At 33.2% G+C, this 15,487-nt stretch overlaps 1 protein-coding gene across 12 annotated transcripts in view; it reads right to left on the reverse strand.

Moving 5' to 3' along the window:
* Positions 1-15,487, reverse strand: part of HERC4 (HECT and RLD domain containing E3 ubiquitin protein ligase 4) — a 122,188-nt gene that overhangs the window by 54,268 nt on the left and 52,433 nt on the right. For 10 of the 12 annotated variants that reach the window (XM_023520117.1, XM_023520114.1, XM_023520116.1 and 7 more), the window contains 6 exons: positions 8,302-8,378; positions 7,894-8,018; positions 7,118-7,177; positions 6,863-6,974; positions 6,200-6,389; positions 4,708-4,880 (listed from right to left, as the gene is read on the reverse strand). In XM_023520117.1, the coding sequence (XP_023375885.1) occupies positions 4,708-4,880; positions 6,200-6,389; positions 6,863-6,974; positions 7,118-7,177; positions 7,894-8,018; positions 8,302-8,378 (737 nt within the window). The remainder of the gene's footprint in view (positions 1-4,707; positions 4,881-6,199; positions 6,390-6,862; positions 6,975-7,117; positions 7,178-7,893; positions 8,019-8,301; positions 8,379-15,487) is intronic. The other 2 variants (XM_023520122.1, XM_023520121.1) reach the window with 1 other exon arrangement.

The following is a 15,487-nucleotide window of genomic DNA, read 5'->3' on the forward strand; positions in this document are numbered from 1 at the left end:
ACTGAGCCATAAAAAGGGATGAAACACTGCCATTTGCAACAACATGGATGGACCTCGAGATAATCATGCTAAGTGAAATAAGCCAGATAGAAAAAATTGAAAATCACATGATATCACTTACACGTGGGATGTAAACCTAAAAGCAACAAATGAACAGGGTAAGCAAACAGAGACTCATGGACATGGACAATAGACCAGTGGTTATCAGAGGGAAGGAGAGAGGAAGACAGGGTAAAGGGGGTCAAATATATGGTGACAGAAAGAAATCTAACTATGGGAGGTGAACATACAGAGTAAACATATATATTTATATTATATATTTATATATACATATAAATATATATATATAAGTATACAGCTGAAACTTATTGGATTTCGTTAACCAATATCACCATAAAAAAATAAATTAAAAAAAACTGTGCTGCCAGTTGTATAAAAGTATAGCACACATAACTATGCACAGTACATATAATATTTGATGATGATAATAAATGACTGTCATTGGTTTATGTATTTACTATTCCACACTGTTTATCATTATTGTACAGTATAATCTTTACACTTATTTAAAACTTTTTGCTGTACAACAGGAAGACATTTTTCACTGGCAGTAGCATATGCATCTTGTGCTTATCATATATCTTGATTGCATGATTTTCTCTTGTGCTTGATTTAATCTCATGTTTTGTACAGTAACATGCTATACAGGCTTGTAGCCTAGAAGCAACAGACTATACCATATAGCCCTGCTGTGTAATAAGCCATACAATCAAGGTTTGTTAAGTACACTCTATGATGTTCATATAATGATGAAATCGAGTAACAACACATTTCTCAGAATGTATCCCTGTTGCTAAGTGGTACATGACTGTATACACACTACAACTTTTAATTACCCTGGACTCTAAAATTTAGTAACACTTGTAGAAAATGATTCCCGTCACCATGACTGCTAATATATATTTTTCTTTAAATGTTTTAATTTTTAAAAGGTAAACTGCAGTTTCCTTTACCAATAGCAACCAGTGTTTGTAGTCTGTATATCCTGCAGCTATAAGTTTTTGAAGTACTATGTTAGAATAAACATTAACAATTCGGAAACCAAGTTTGTTTCAGGAACAGAAAAACTTCAAACTGAGACTTAGGAGAAAGTGTGACTGACAGTTAATTCGGTCAAAATTAACTTAATAACTAAAGAGAAAATCAGTTACTCTTGCTTTAAAAATAGAGAAATTAGACACTGACTAGAAGATTGATATATAAAACCAACAGTTTTTAAAAACACATAAAAATAATCTGTATGGTAGATAAGATGAAAAGACATTATTTTCTCCAGGAAGCCTCCTTTAATTCTTCTGAGTTATGTGCCCTCCCTATGTGTTCTCACAGCATCCTTCGTTTTCCTTAATCTAGCACTTATCATGCTATATCATAGGATGCTATATCATAGCTATATCAAATAATACTTATTTGTTTGTATGTGTATAACTGCTCTACATTTATAATCTTAACAAGGACAGAAATCATACCTTTTCCTTCTCAGTATACCCCTAATGTCTAATACAATAATAAGCACATAGCAGGCACTTAGTAAATATTTGTAAAATGAATAAAAAAGAAGAAATCAGATGGTAGAAGTTCAAAACAGCATATACATTAGTATTATTTACTAAAATATATAAAATAAAATCTTTATGTTTGATCTTAATACTTTCATTTCACACTAAATTAGTTTATTCTGGTTCATAAACCTCTGTTCAGAGGTGATATATGTTAAGTATATATGTGTCTTTAAGAATTCCTTGAAAAAAATTTTTTGAAAATTACTAATTTAGAAGATTAGTGTAATATACAGCAATTAGGCTAGACAGACCAAGTCTTTTCTTTAGGCATATCAGCATCTCTATAATGTACTGTGTGAACTCAGAAATTACTAAGTAACCCAGGTACCGGCCGGTAAACTCATTTATCTGATAATACATCCATTCCTGACAGCAAGTACCAAAGTTATCTTTTTTATGCCATTTGGAGCACTGGAAATGATTTTTAATTCAAAAGCTTTCCAAAGGACATGACATAAGGGAGGAATGAGTCATCCATATATGCCAAAATGATCAGGAAACACACAGTCAAGTTTTCTAGTTCCTAATCCTACTCTAGGGTTAGGTCAAGAAGGAAATCATTTAAGGAGACTTCTCCTAATTGCTAATCATGGAGCAGAGAGAAGGAATATATAGTTGTCAGACATAAGCTGTCTTTGAAAAACAAGCTTCTGATAAGCAACTTGGGTTTCACTAAAGATAAAAATGAATCATCCCTAATAGTTCATTTCCATGGGTATCCATGTATGGCAGATTAGGATCAATGAAAGTTTTCTCCAAAGGAGTAGAAGAAAGATAAATGACTGTCCTAAGGACTCCCAGTTAGAGATGCTTAAGAAATTGATACTATGTTTAGTATGTAATGACTTTAAACAAGAATTTGGTTTCCACATTACCCAATAAATCAAACTGAAAGAAGTAGTTTCCCATCCAAATGGTGGGAATGGTGATAGAAAATCACTGCTTTATGAATATATAACAATTATATATATTGTGTAATTTAAATAATACATTAATCCTGAGAAACTATTAGGCAAGTATTTTAGTCCTTATTTTATAGATAATTCTCCACTTGCATATGTGATAAAAGAAAGATCTGTTCAAAATTATACTGACAGGAAGTAGCACAAATGGAGTTAGAAACATGGTCTTTTAACAATACTATACTATCTGCAATTATGGAAGTATGAACCTCTAGATCTAGGGGCATAAAATAAAAGCAAACTCCCTTCTAAACATGTTATATTACTATATCTGTTGATACAAAAGTACATCGTGAACAGCAAGGACTTTGAAAGTAAATCTGTATTTGTATTTCAACTCTGATACTTAACTGGTTTATGACCTCTGACATTCAGATTAATGGGCAAAATATCAACTATATAGAGTTTAAAAATTAAATGAAGAATATACATATATATAAAGTACTCCCATGAATTAATGTACAGAAGAGATTCTAATCCTGGCCACTGTTAAATTGTTTCCCCTTCCCTTTCAGCTAGCAAGAACTTAGAATCCTAATATCCAGCATGGCCCCATTAAAAAGGACTCTGGAGATGAAACTCTATGGGGTTGTTAGTAGAGACTGAGGTTTCTGAGCTAGGCATATATAACTTAAGTTATTTGCTCAAATTGTCTGTAATTATGAAAGACAAAAGGTTCAATTCCCTCCCCTTCTCCTACTCTCTCCCTTTTACTTATGGTAAAAAGACACAGCTAAAGCAAAAAAAAAAAAAAAAAAAATATATATATATATATATATATTTTAAAGGGGTAATAAAGATAAGTGCAGAAGGAAGGGAGAGAGAGAGAGTGAATAGTTATTTGGGAATAGGGTCCAGCTGACGAAGAATAATTCACTGAAGAAAGAAGAGAGTCCAGATAAAAGAAAGAAAGAAAGAATCTAACTCTCTTGAATCCTAGACAAAAGGCAAATAGAAAAGTAGAGGCTCATCCCATGAAGTTAGAGAATCTTCTTAATAGCAGTTTACTGCAGAATCCAGTTAACCCTGAAATACCATAAGAGAGCATTGGTCTGGGAAAGGCGAACATGAGAGTGACTTGTTTCCCTAGGAAAGAAATGGCTATCATTTCTTTGATTACGATGAAAAGAGAAATGACTTGTTTTTCTAGGAAGCTTGGACATACTAAATACAAAAGAAAAAGGTAATTTCAAAAAGTCGCTTAGATAATACACAAGAACTTTACTAAAAGAATAAAAAGAAAAAATAAATAGTCCGTAAGAGTTCTTTATTACAGAAAACAGAAGGACTATCTTTATTCCCCTATGATTTACCTCAGTACCAGAAGGTAAGAAGGATCTGAAAATGGTAAAGAAGCTGTTAAGGGGAGGAAACTAGAGGTTCATATAGGTTTTTCAATTATTCTTGAGGCTACAAACAAGCTTCTCCCTTAGGTCGTCTCGCCCCCCCCACTCCCAAAAATAGCATCTCAAGAATACCAAATGGCATAACAGAGATATTATCAGCTGTCAAGGATGTTTCAAATTCATGTTTAATGAAATAGCTGAGACTACTACTTAAGATAATTTTGAACTGTTGCAAGTATAAAGAGTACTATTTCTTACACTGGGAGGAAAGAACAATAGGCAAATTAATAAACTATACATATGGTTCCAATTTCAAGTTAGTCATTTGTTTCAAATGAAATGTTCCACTTTAATTGACGCCATTAGTACCCAACAGCAAAAGAACATGAGTTTAAATTTTCATAATCACAACTAGGATGCAGCCTCTTTCATATGATAACCATCTATAAATAACAAAAATAAAAACCATATTATTTAAACTAACAAATTATGTTCTTCACAAGAAAATATGAAGAGACTTCTAATTCATTAGCATGCTATTGTTCTGCCCTACTACAGGCAAGTTATCTATAAATGCCTAACAAAGTCAAATTAAGACCAAAGTTCCAAAATATAGATGTCTTATTTCTTTTAAAGGAAAATTTAGATAACTTTTCCAAATTTCTATTATATCTTTTTATGCCAATCTAAATCTGTAATATATTAAGGTTAAAATAAACATCACAACCTGTTAGTAGCAATGGGAAAAAAGGAAAATCAAGAAACAATTGGACATACCCTATGTAATATTTCTAAAACCTTTAATGCAGTATGAAGAAAACTGTTGAAAATTCTTCTTTCAGAAGGGGGGATGCCAATCTTGTAGAGTTTCAAAAGATGTACCACAACTTCCTTAAAAAGTTCTACGATCTTGAGGAAGAGTGGAGGTTCAAGTACTGACCACCAGTTTTCTGTTATTAAAAAGTGAACACACAAATAAAATGAATTTTTAAAAATCAATTTCAAAATAATACTGACTTTTATTTTAAAGCAGTGACTCTTAACCCTTTGAAAATTCCAAGAAGATACAAATGACAATTATTTTATGTAACATTTCTAAGGTTTATATATACTTCAAATTAAAGACTTCAAATTAAAGACTACTGTTCTAAAAGCTTTAAAAAGCAAAAATAAATTAAGGAAGGTCTATTGAATTTATATTTTTGATTTCCTAAATTATAGTAAAAACTCACCATCATACCTAATATTAAAACCTGTTACTAAAAAGTACTTTGGAAATTAGAATTTTAATTTTAAACAAAACACTTTAAAATTGTGTTGCTTCAACAGTTAAGGATCTTTCCAAGCTTTCTCTCTCAACATAAAGTCAAAATGTTGTGAAGCACCACCTTTAAAATATAAGGTACTCTGGAAAATTAAATATGAAAGCTGAACAATTGTAAAGTGTCCTTCCCCACATTCACTATGTGTAGTTACTAATTACAAATACCACAATCCTCTGACGCATACAGAAAGAATACAAAAGCTTCTGACAACATGTAAGCAATACTCTTGTGAATCCCCGATTCACTCTTCTATTACTGGCTAATTTCTGCAGATTCCAGGATTCTGTGCCTTACTTGTTGCTTTCTCTGCTCACTCTCAGCCTAAAACTTCTTATACTGATTTAATTACTTCTATATATCTCAGCTTCACGTGCCTAACAAAAACTATTAGAAAAGAAAGCATTGGGTTAAATGTAGCAAGCGAACTATAACAGCCAGGAGATAGAGATGACATCTTTACAATTAGAAATATTAAGAAAAGAAAAATTTAGGACCAAAACAAGAGCAGAAATAAAAGATCAGATGAGGAGTAGAATCTCATCTACATGCAGAGAAATTAAACTGAGCATCAGGAAATTAGCAAGTAAGGGAAGAAGGCAAAGGGTTAACAGAATTCAAGGAGGATTTAACACCTATGTTTATTCCTCCTCTTTTATTCTTCAATAGCAAGATAACTCTTCTGGAGGGGATAGGGGAAGGGAATATGAAAATCAGTTTTTATCTCTCCTGATACTGTCTCTGCTATTGTGTTCATTAAAATGTTAATATTGCCTCCAATGACTAGCATCAGAGACTAGAAAAAAGCAACAAAAGAAAACAGGTTTATTTTCCCCTAAGTCAAATAAGCAGAGTAGCTAAATTTCCAATAGCAAAAAAGAAAGAACTTATGAGCATTTTCATTTAATGAGAAAGGTTACAAAAGAAAAAAATATTAAAATTCTTACCAAGTACTTTCAGGGGTGCCTTTTCTAGGTTCACAAGAGCCGTACCAAAGGGAATTGCTATTGTTGTGAAATTGTTGGAATCACTCATCAGGGGACATTCAGGTAGAGTAAGATAAAACCTCAATGCTTCAACATCAGGTAAGGAGCTAGTCAGTTTAGGAATAAGATTCTTTTCCAAACTAGCTGCCACCTATATTTTAACAAAAAGTAAAACCTACTTCATTTAAAATGAATGTATTTTCCAAAAAAAAAAAAAATCTTACACTACGGCAAACACGAAATGGCAAAGGAAAAAAAAATCTTGCAATGAATCAGTGAATGTACTTTGGAGCACAATGAAAATTAATGCCTAAGCATTCCTAAGAGAATTTTAAAAATCCTATGCAAGTTTCTTTTAAACTCTCTACCTCTATAGCTATATAAAAACTTAACCAACATGGTAATGTTGAATAACTAAGGGTCTGCTCCAAATGTCTGGAAAGATTTACAGATATTTGACAGCTAAATTACAAATGCTTTAAAATAAAACTGTATTTTAACTTTCGTATTTCTACATTTAATAAAATCATAAAAAGCATATCATAAAGAGTATGAAACTATAAAGTATATAAACATAAAAAATGGAATAAAAAAGGCTACATATAAAGTAATTTAAAAACAAACCTGCTGAGATATCTGAGGATGATCAGGTTGTATAAGTTTGTGAAATAAAAGCCTAGCAGCATTCATATCAACGCCTGAAAATCTGGTGCCCGTTCTATAGTGATCATCATTGCTATGAGAGAGAGTGAGAGAGGGAGAGAGAGGGGGCAAGAGAGAGAAAAATAAAACTTTAAAATTATTTCTTCTTATTTAATATATTATTATTTAAATATAATAAATTTGAAAAATTCAGCATATCGAAGAATTGTCACTTACCTAACAGCTAAAAAACTTCCATTTAGACAACCAGAAGAAGAAAACGTTCCATCTATTTCACTAAAAAAAATTTTTAAATCCCAAGAATCACAAAATGAGAAATCAAAATTCTATAAATTACTAAAGATTGATTAAATAATACTTGATAAAGGTATTATTGTTTACTCTAGAACTTTCTCAAATATTACTTTCATCCTCTGATTCACTGAACAAATCTGAAAATTTTTTTTTTTTACATTAGACATGTATATTTAATTTCTTAACTCCACATGGTAATAAATCTAATCTGAAATGTTATTTTTTTGAAGCCAAATCTTTAGGCTTTTAAGAAGAATTTTAGCTTGGGAAAATAATCTGGAATAGAAAACTGCTTATCAGATATAGACCCTCATCTCAAATACCAACACAACTAAAAAAACTTTAAGTAACAATCAAGTTCATCAATAAGCAAAGTATTCAAAGAAGTAATACTCAAATGTTCCAGAGAGTAGAGAAGTTAAAAGACAGTGACTACTATGAAGTTAGAAGGAAGATATTTCAAGCCCAATCCTAGAATAGCTATATTTAATACATATCATTATAGATATGAAAGAATTGTAACATATAAATTTAAATGAGAAATCTCTTAAAATATCCACTATTATAGAAACTATAGATATTTAAACTTTGGTATATAAACCATTCAGTGAATATTTAACAAAATATTTATTTAAATAAAAACTCCTAAGTACAGGTTGCTCTACCACAGAGTTGAGACTGTAAAATGTTTTTCTTACTTAGCTATCTCTACAGGAACCCTTCCAGAGGGGTAGCTCAGCCACTTCTGAATTAGAGCTTCATTCACAGTCCAGATCTGCCTTGAAGGATCAGGACATCTAAAGTCATCTGGTGGCCCGCAGTTCTAAATTTTAAAATAAGTAGATTAGTCAGAGGGAAGCAGTATTATATATAATTTAAACCTAGACACACTACCACTGAGCATTTGATTTTTTGAAAAATAGAAGTAAATGTCTACAAAGTACCTGAAACAAAAATGTATTATATGAATTAGAAAAAATTTATAGACTTAGAAAAAATTAGAAAAAAAATTTAAGGCAATTACTTTGTAACATTAAATAACATTAATATGAATTTTAAAATTCTTTAAAATTATGAGCTTACTAATTATTTATATGACTACTTACCTGAGGATTAGAGTAATGTGAAAAGCTCTGATCTCCACCTGAGAAAATTCTTTTTACACAGAAATATTCTTCAGAATCTGTAATAAAAATAAAACATAAAACAATCTAAGATGTTTCAAAGCATCGAATATGCTATTGGATTTTCTCTTAATCATCTAACTTAATTAGATCTCCCGTTCATGGACTCAATGACAAAATAAATTGGAATATTCTAATTTCTATCAAGATGAGACTGACCAAGTGACACATGGTAAATGATCCCACAAGCATAAGCAACATTTGGTAAGTTTACAAGTCATTCTTCTGGCCTGCACACACACACAAAAAAGGTGTTTTCCAGTCTCAAGATATTTTAGTTTAAACTGAAGATAACGTAAAAATTGAGTGAGAAGTGTAAAAGACAGCTCAGAAGAAAATAAAAATTAAGAATATTCATTTTTAACAAGAATGACAATACAAGCAAATGTTAAAACATCTTGAGTAAATATTTCATAATACAAAATTATTTTGTCATTCAATATAGCTATACAAAAGTAAGATGATAGCTCTTTCTTGGCAACTACTTATCAATAAAACCCAAATTAGGTCTAAAAATATAAAAATTAATAAGCAAATTTAGTAGAAGTAAAGAAGAAATAAAGTTCTTCTTCAAAAAGATATTCAAAACCACTTCCCTATAGCCATGCCACCCTGAACAAGCTCAATGTCTGATCTTGGAAGCTAAGCAGGGTCGGGCCTGGTTAGCATCTGGATGGGAGACTACACAGAAAGATCGGGTGCTGTAGGCATAAAACATAAAAAATAAAAAATAAGGGATTGTAAGATGACAAAGTCCTTGCAATCTGTGAGGCCAACCAAGGGCTGCCTCACCTAAAACAAACAAAACCCTCTTCGTTTTTTTCTCTTCTGTTCCTCAAAATGGTTAAGAGTATAATCAAAAGTACTGTTGGGCTAGTATTCAGAATATCATATTACCAATACACCAAAGCTCCATACTGTAACTTAAGGCTAATTATTTCCAAATACAATCCATTTCTGTCATCCTACTCCTAACCCCTACCATTTAGTTGACTAATTCGTTACCTTATATTATTTGTGACCATGATTGCTAAAGAATTATAAATTCTTAAGGAAGGGACCATATCTTCATTTCCCTGACTATTCTCTACTACCAAGCATAATGTTTTATTTGTAAAAGAATTCAGTAAATATTTGTTAATATGAATATAAAATATTTACCTAGCTTAGAACATACTAATAATAAGAGCTTCAGAGTTCAAACTCTGAGTTCAAATTCAGAGTTCAAATTCATATGACCAAATTTTCCACAGGTAACAAGAATGCTCTAAGACCAAAAACAACTTTTAAGAACTGATTAAAAGGGTAAATCTCAAATATTAAATAAACCAATCATTCTTAAAATCTTTTCTCTATATCATTCAAACAATAAAATGGTTGTTTCAAAAAATTTAGTAGGATGTTATTCATTTATTTCTAAAATGTAATTCTGTCCTCTATAACTAATTAACAAGACAGATGACTAAGGTACAGTACACAAATAGGTTTCTGGGGGCTGTAAGGCACCAAAAATTATTTTCCTTAATTTCCTTTTAATTACTACTTCAAAAATTTGTGAAACCTAGTCCTATATAGCTTACTGCAGACTCAATTTTGCTAATTGTATCCCAAAGTTTCTCCCTAACATTTTTCTTGGTCTTCTTTATTTCTTATAAATTGGTAGTTGGCTCTAAAGAGGCTTTAAGAATTTGATTATTTCAACAAAACTATTACATGGTGGTAGGGGGCTGTTTTTCCTTCAGGAAGTACATAAGTGTAGTTAGGCTCCTTTTTGTGATGTTAGTAACCACTCATGCTCAATGCTTAGACCATTAATTCACTGTGAGTTACAAAATGATGATATGCTAACATTACTTCATCTTGTTGCTGGACTACTAGCTTTCCCCCACCTGGTATACAGTTTTTGCCCTGTAATGGGAAAAGATTAATGCTTTATCATTTTCATTTATTTACTATCCTCTTGCTTTTTAAATTTGCATTTCTTTGATACTAAAGAGGGTAATAATATTTGCATGCTTTTTAGTAACATGAATTTCCTCTTTGGGAATTTCCGTTACTTTTCTTTACTCATTTAATGTCTTAATGTTTGTCTTATTTATTTATCAGCTAGCTTCCTGTTTTTCTCATCAATATGTATGAGCACTTTGGAAATTCAGACTGTTAACTTTAGATTGTATTTGCTAAAAATACTTTTCCTAAATATTATTTAATTTTGACTTACGGAAGATTAGTTTTTCCACTTAATCACACATGTATTTATCTCATTCTTTATGATGACTTTCATTGCCATAATGCTGAACAGGCTCTCCTTATCCTTAAATCATAGAATTATTTTCTTAAGAACTTTTTTTTACATTTAACTCTTTCATCTACAATTTGTTTTAGTGTATATTGCTAGGTTAGTATCTAAACTGACTTCCACTCCCCCAGACCCCACTTTTCATGTGTTAAGTAATTCTTGCCCCTTCTCCACAGATTAGTTATGAAAAGGCACTACCTCTTCCACCTATAACACATAAGTCTAAACAATTGTGGCACTCTTCTCTATCCCGAAAGCGTTCTCAAAGTCCTTGTCAGTATACATCTCCAAGAGCCATGACCAATCAACTGGAGTTTGAACTTGAAATGAAACTTATATACAATGCTTATACGAGAAATTTTTTACCCCTGGACTTCCCATTAAGTTACAATGGTTTGAATGAACTAATGAAAATTTTATTGTGGTTATCTGTTTGCAATAACTTTTAATTTTCTTTTACTGTTCTGTTTTATGGATATACAAGACAGTCATTTCTCCTAAAGTTATCTAATTCACAACAATTTTATACACTCTGAGTTAGTAAGCCTGAAATGAAATATTTAAAAATGTTATCTTCCCCCTGCCTTGCTTCAGCTTGCCAACAATTCCCAAAAAGGATCTTATCTCTACATCTGAAACATGGATTTTTACAGCTACTGCCCAGTAAACACCTCTATGTCACCTAGTTCTAGGGGCCAGCGGGGTGCTCATGGTTCCCACAGGACTGTAACCAATGGTGAAAAGAATTCTTAACTGGCTACCAACCCCAGGGCACAGCAAGAGGCAAGAGACTAAGGCACCCAATCTTTTTGTGAGAGGCCTATCACCTTAATTTCGAATCTGTGGTCTGAGAGGTAGGCTTCTAATTAAACAAACATCTAAAGGCCTACTGGAACCCTCTCCAGAGATCTCAGAGGGAGGGCCCCATCTTTGTGCTCTCCCTCTGCTGCACTCCAAAGCACCAGTATCTCCCAGAGGGGAGCTTGTATAGGCATCTGGTACCCTGATTTTTATGTGTGGTGTCCCGGTTTCTGTGCCTGCCACCCAGCAGATGGCCTTTGCAAGATTGCCTGGCTCTGGTTGACAGCCAGGCTTACATTCTTGGGTCCCATGGAACTGTAATAATAATAAAGACAGTTCTTGCCTGGCTACCACTCCAGTGCACAGTGCAAACAGAAGACTGACAAAAAGCCCCAGCTATGAAAAAGGCCTAGTTGCTTGTCCTAGCTTCAGCCTGAGGGGCAGGCTTCTGGGTTTAGAACACATCTATGGACCTACTACAGCGATCTCTGGGGATATATACTGGTGGACACCATCTTTGTGCTCACCCTCTGCCTTGCTCCAAGTTGCCCAATTCTCTTGGAAAGAAGCTAGTACCATAGTCTGGTGCCCCAATTTTCGTAGCTGCTGCCCAGGGGAACACCTTTACATTGCTGGGCTCTGGTGACCACTAGGACATACACTTTGCAGTCCCAAAGGACTGTACATATTTGCACATTTTAAAACTGCTACCTGAAGGTCTGGATTTAAATCAGCCTAAATTTAGGCTGAAAAAGATCCTCTTCTTTGAGACACCGGCAAGTCTTGGCATACCATCAACTATTTGGGAGCCACTAAAAATGAAATAGACTGCTTGGACAATCACAAAGGTTTGAGAAATGACCAAGAGCTAGGGCAGGGTTGAACTGTATTATAATGCTATAATAATCAAAACAGTATGGTATTGGCATAAAAATAGACACAACGGAACAGAAGACAGAGACCAGATAAATCTATGCATACACAGTCAACTAATTTACAACAAAGCAGCCAAGAATGACAATAAAGGACAGACTCTTCAGTAAATGTTGTTGGAAAAAATAGCCACATTAAAAATAAAGCCGGAACACTATCTTACACCATACACAAAAACTAATTCGAAACAGATTAAAAACTTGAATGTATGATCTGAAACCATAAAACTCCTAGAAGAAAACTCACTGCTTAACTACAGTCTTGGAGATCATTTTTTGGATTTGACACCAAAAGCAAAGGAATCAAAAGCAAAAATAAACTAGTAAGATTACATAAAGCTAAAAAGCTTCTGCGCACCAAAGGAAACCATCAACAAAATGAAAAGGCAACCCGTAGAATGGGAGAAATATTTGCAAATCATATATTTGATAAGGGGTTAATGTCCAAAATATATAAAACTCATACAACGGAATAGCAAAAACAATCAATCAATCTGATTAAAAAATGAGAGGATCTGAAAAAACAATGAAAGAAATACAGATGGCCAACAGGTACATGAAACAGTGTCCAACATCACTAATAATCAGGAAAATGAAAATCGAAACTGCAATGAGATATAACCTCACACGTGTTAGACTGGCTATTAGCAAAAAGACAAGAAATGACAACTGTTATAAAGGTGTGGAGAAACAAAAACTCTTGTGCACTGTTGGTGGACATGTAAATTGGTATAGCCACTATGAAAAATGGTATGGAGGTTCCTAAAAAAATTAAAAATAGAACTACCATAGGATCCAGCAATTCTACTCAGTATTTACCCAAAGAAAAAATACTCCCATGTTCACTGTAGCATTATTTACAATAGTTAAGACATGGAAGCAACCTAAGTGTCCATCGTTGACTGAATAAAGAAAATGTAGAGTGAGTATGTACGTATGTATATATGTGTATATATATATATATAAAATGAAATATTATTCAGCCATAAAAAAAGAAAATCTTGCCATTTGCGACAATAAGAGTGAAACTTGGGCATTATGCTAAGTGAAATAGAGAGAGAAAAACAAATACCATATGATCTCACTAATATGTGAAATCTTAAATAAAAGAAAAAGGTCATAGATACAGAGAACAGATTGGTGGACTGGTAGTTGCCAGAAGCATGGGGCGGGCAAAAATGGGTGAAGAGGGTCAAAAGATAAAGACTCTACTTATAAAGTAAGTAAGTCATGGAGATGTAATATACAGTATGGTAACTGTAGTTAATAAAACTGTACTGCATATTTCAAAGTTGCTAAGAGAATAAATCTTAAAAGTTCTTATCACAAGAAAAAAATTTTGTAACTATGGTAATGGATATTTCAAATTAGACTTACTGTGATCATTTCTCAATATATGACAAGTATCGAATCACATTGTACACCTGAAACTAACATGTTATATGCCAATTTAAAAAAATTATATTTGATTCTTGCTGATCCCCAGAACTCAATAAGAATTCGACCACTTACTAGATCTCCCTTCTTTTAATAGTAATACAGTTATTTGCATGAGTTCAGTAAAAATCTGTTCCCCTTCTTACTAGTTTGTACCTCTATCATAACTGATTGGACAAACCAATTATGCAACCAAGGATTTATGTGAAGTGTCATATTTGAGAATGATGGTTTCTGAATAAGGTATGACAAGTTATTTTAAAGAACACAGGTTGGCTCTGCTTATGGAACCAAGGTCAACAATACCTCCAGTACAGTAAAGGATTACCTCATCATGTTGGGATGCTATCATAGGTTAGCTCCCAAAAATTCATATGTTGAAGTACTTAATTCCAAGTACCTCAGAATGTGACCTTACTCAGAAATAGGGTCGCAGAAATGTAATTAGGTGAGCTGAGGTCATATTGGAGTAGGGTGGGCCCCTAATACAAAATGACTGATGTCCTCATAAAAGGAGGAAATTATGACACAGATGTGCACATAGAGAGAATGCCATGACAGAGATTTACTTGCCAAAGAATGCCAAAGACTGTCAGCAAGTCACTAAAAGCTCGGAGAGATACACGGAACTATTCTCCATTATAGACCTCAGAAGGAACAACCCTGTCAACACCTGATCTTGGATTTCTAGCCTCCAGGACTATAAGTCAATAAATTTGTGTTGTTCAAGTCACCCGGTTTATATTTTGTTAGAGCAGACCTACCATGTGCATATGCACACACACACATTTTGGTTGTAGCATGTCAAAAAAGTGAGTAAAGGGGTGGCTCCATAGTGTAGTGGTTAGCACGTCTGCTTTACACGCAGAAGGTCTTGGGTTCGCGCTCCAGATGGAGCCACGGACCATACTCCAGTGCGCCTGGCCCTGGGTGCGCCAGGCCTTGGGTGCACCAGGCCTTGGGTGCACACTGAGAGTGTATGGGAGGAGACACCCCCCGCCTTCAGAGATCCAGTTTTTAAGGGGAAACGGCAACATCCATAGGTCGAGGGTGGAAGTTGGAGGGGGATTAAAGAGGCGGGGGAAAAAAAGTGAGTAAAAATAGCATCTGAGTATTTCAAACTCTTTAAGGAATAAATTAGTAACACTGAAAAATTAACCAGCTCTATTTAAAGAACAGAAAGTAAAAATAAATTACATATTTGGCTAAAGCAACAGAGATTAAAAAGCAAATTTTAAAATGTTAATATTCTGAATGGGCAATATATTCATTCATAGGGTTCAAACTTCAAAAAAATAGAAAATGTTAAACAATTTTAAAGTACCATATATATCCAAAAACAATTTTTGAAAGAAGGGTCTCAAAGAGATATTTGTACACCCATGTTTATAGCAGCATTATTCATAATAGTCAAAAGGTGGAAACAATCCAATTATCCATCAAGGATGAATAAACAAAATGTGGCATATACATACAATAAAATATTATTCAGCCTTAAAAAGAGAGTTCTGACACATGCTACAACATGGATGAACTTTAAAGGGATGCTAAATTTACGAAATAAGCCAGTCACAAAAAGACAAATATTATACGATTCCACTTACATGAGTTACCTAGAGTCAAGTTAAATTCGTAGAGA

This window comes from Pteropus vampyrus, unplaced genomic scaffold, assembly GCF_000151845.1.
Source record: "Pteropus vampyrus isolate Shadow unplaced genomic scaffold, Pvam_2.0 Scaffold249, whole genome shotgun sequence".
Classification (NCBI taxonomy): Eukaryota; Metazoa; Chordata; class Mammalia; order Chiroptera; family Pteropodidae; genus Pteropus; species Pteropus vampyrus.